Raw genomic sequence first — 2,315 nt, 5'->3', positions numbered from 1 at the left:
TCCTATGCCAGGATAATGGGAACATGGCCATCCTATGCCAGGATAATAGGACAGGGCCATCCTATGCCAGGATAATGGGAATATTGCCATCCTATGCCAGGATAATGGGAACATTGCCATCCTACACTGGGATAACAGGGACAGGGCCATCCCACATCAGGATAACGGGGACATGGCCATCCTATGCCAGGATAATGGGAACATGGCCATCCTATGCCAAGATAACAGGACAGGGCCATCCTATGCCAGGAAACCAGGACAGGGCCATCCTATGCCAGGATAATGGGAACATGGCCATCCTATGCCAGGATAACGGGAACATGGCCATCCTATGCCAGGATAATGGGAACATGGCCATCCTATGCCAGGATAATGGGGACATGGCCATCCTACGCCAGGATAACGGGAATATTGCCATCCTATGCCAGGATACCAGGACAGGGCCATCCTACCTGGCCAACTCCGCGCTCAACATCCCTTTTCCCTGGCCCCCGAGGTTGGAGTCGCAGTTTTTCCCTGTTTTTGGGATCCGGCTCCGGCCGGGATGGGGCCGAAGCCGAGCCGCGCCCCGGGAAGGGGATCGGCCGCTCCCCCGGAATGGGGGGACACGCGGGCACCTGCTGCCCCTGCCTGCAGACACGGGGCCTCCTGCCGGATCCGGGGCTGTTCCCGCATTCCCAGGGAACAACAAGGAGCCAAAGGCGCTTCTTTTCCTCTTCGCCTGGAGGAGGAGGAGGAGGAGGAGGAGGAGGAGGAGGCGAGTTTTCCTCTCTCTCCGACGCCCGTTACACCCACCGGGATTCGGCTCCGGATCCACTCGGAGCGCGATCCCCCCGCGCTCCGGAGACCCCGCGGGCCCTTCCCGGCTCCGTCCTGCCATTCCCGGCGCCGGCGAGGCCTCGAGCGATCCCAATCCCGACCCCGAGCCCAATCCCGACCCCTCCGCGCGCTCCGTCTCGGCTCCGGAGGTCGGCCGGGCTGTGCTCCGCCGCTTCCCGAGGGAAGAGGAGGAGGGAAAAAAGGGGGTTGGGGGGGGGGTCAATGGGAGGGTTTGTCACGGGAATGGGATGCACTCCCCGATCCCGGGGGGGTTCCTCACTCCTGGAGCTGCCCCGGCTCTGGAAATGGGGGAGAATTCCCCTCCAGGTGGGTCCGGAGCCGTCCGGGTTGGACCCAATCCCGGCAGGAATCTTCCTGCCCTCCCTGGACGAGGGGCTGTGGTGTCCCCCCCAAGGCCTCGCTCGGGGGTGGGGGGGGACTTTGGGAAGCTCCAGCTTTGGCGGTTTCCGGGCTGCGATCCCGGAACGCCGGCACAGGGCTGCGAGGTGGGGGGGGGAATCAACGGGAAAAAAAAATCCCCAAAATCCACCAGGAGGGGTCAAACCGCCTGCAGAGGAAAGAGCTCCAGGATTTAAGGATAAGGAGGCAGCGAGCGGCTCCTCCGGTGCCGGCGCTCCGGGACGAGGCCGCTCCGGGCGCTCGGTGCCGACGTTTTCCCGGACTCACCTTGAGGTATTTTTCCAGCATCTTGACGATGTGTTTGTTGTTCAGGACACTCTTGGCCACGTGTAAACTGGTCTTCTTGAACTGCTCCGCAGCCATCTGCAGCGGGATGGGGAGTCAGGCTCCGGAGGGGGAGAATTCCAATGGGATCGGGGGTTTGGGTTCCCTCCTCCTCCTCCCCAGGGTTTGGGAAAGCCGCCCTCCCATCCCACAAAACGGGGATGGATGGAGGGATGGAGGGATGGATGGAGGGATGGATGGATGGAGGGATGGAGGACCTGCCTCACTTCCACTAAGTCAAACCCTGGGGGAAGCTGTGGATGGGCTGAACATCCCCCAGATATCCCGGGATTGGGTCTGGATAACGTGTCGGAGACGGAGCCGCTCCGGAGGAGCCGAACGACATTCCCGCATCCCCATCCCCGGCATCCCAACCCCTTCCCAGCCCAGTTCATCCATCGGCTCCATCCCATTTATCAGCTCCCCAAATGCCCTCCGAGCCACCCCTCATTTGCATTTTTGCATATTTAATGAGGCAGCCCCTCCCCTGGGGAACAATCTCGTTTCATCCCCCAAAAAGGCTCCGATTTCCCTTTTCCCGCCCCTTTTCCCGCCCCTCTCCCCATTTTTCCACCTCCTAAGGAAGGAGACGAGCCCTGCCCAGCCCATCCCACAGCTCTGGCTTGGCAGATGGTTCCCAGCGGGATTCCGGAGCTGTCCCCGAGCCCCGCGCGCGCGCTCCGGAATTCCCGCCCTCCGGAATTCCCGCCCTCCGGAATTGCCGGGCTCACCCTGCGGTTCCGGTTGTGGTC

The 2,315-nt window shown here is 62.1% G+C and overlaps 1 protein-coding gene across 1 annotated transcript; it reads right to left on the bottom strand.

Annotated features, from left to right (window-relative positions):
- Positions 1–6: 6 nt before the first annotated feature.
- On the bottom strand, positions 7–2,309 carry LOC113942165 (A-kinase anchor protein 8-like). The gene is made up of 3 exons (XM_027633307.1): positions 2,295–2,309; positions 1,507–1,602; positions 7–721 (listed from the first exon to the last, which is right to left on the bottom strand). Exons 2-3 carry the CDS (start codon positions 1,600–1,602, stop codon positions 449–451), a joined length of 369 nt encoding a protein of 122 aa, XP_027489108.1. The 5' UTR covers positions 2,295–2,309; the 3' UTR covers positions 7–448.
- Between the last annotated feature and the right edge of the window lie 6 nt (positions 2,310–2,315).

The sequence above is a fragment of the Corapipo altera genome, unplaced genomic scaffold (genome assembly GCF_003945725.1).
Source record: "Corapipo altera isolate COAL_440 unplaced genomic scaffold, ASM394572v1 95053, whole genome shotgun sequence".
Taxonomy (NCBI): domain Eukaryota; kingdom Metazoa; phylum Chordata; class Aves; order Passeriformes; family Pipridae; genus Corapipo; species Corapipo altera.
The sequence above is the reverse complement of the archived record's forward strand: the minus strand, read 5'-3'. Positions and strand labels throughout refer to the sequence as shown.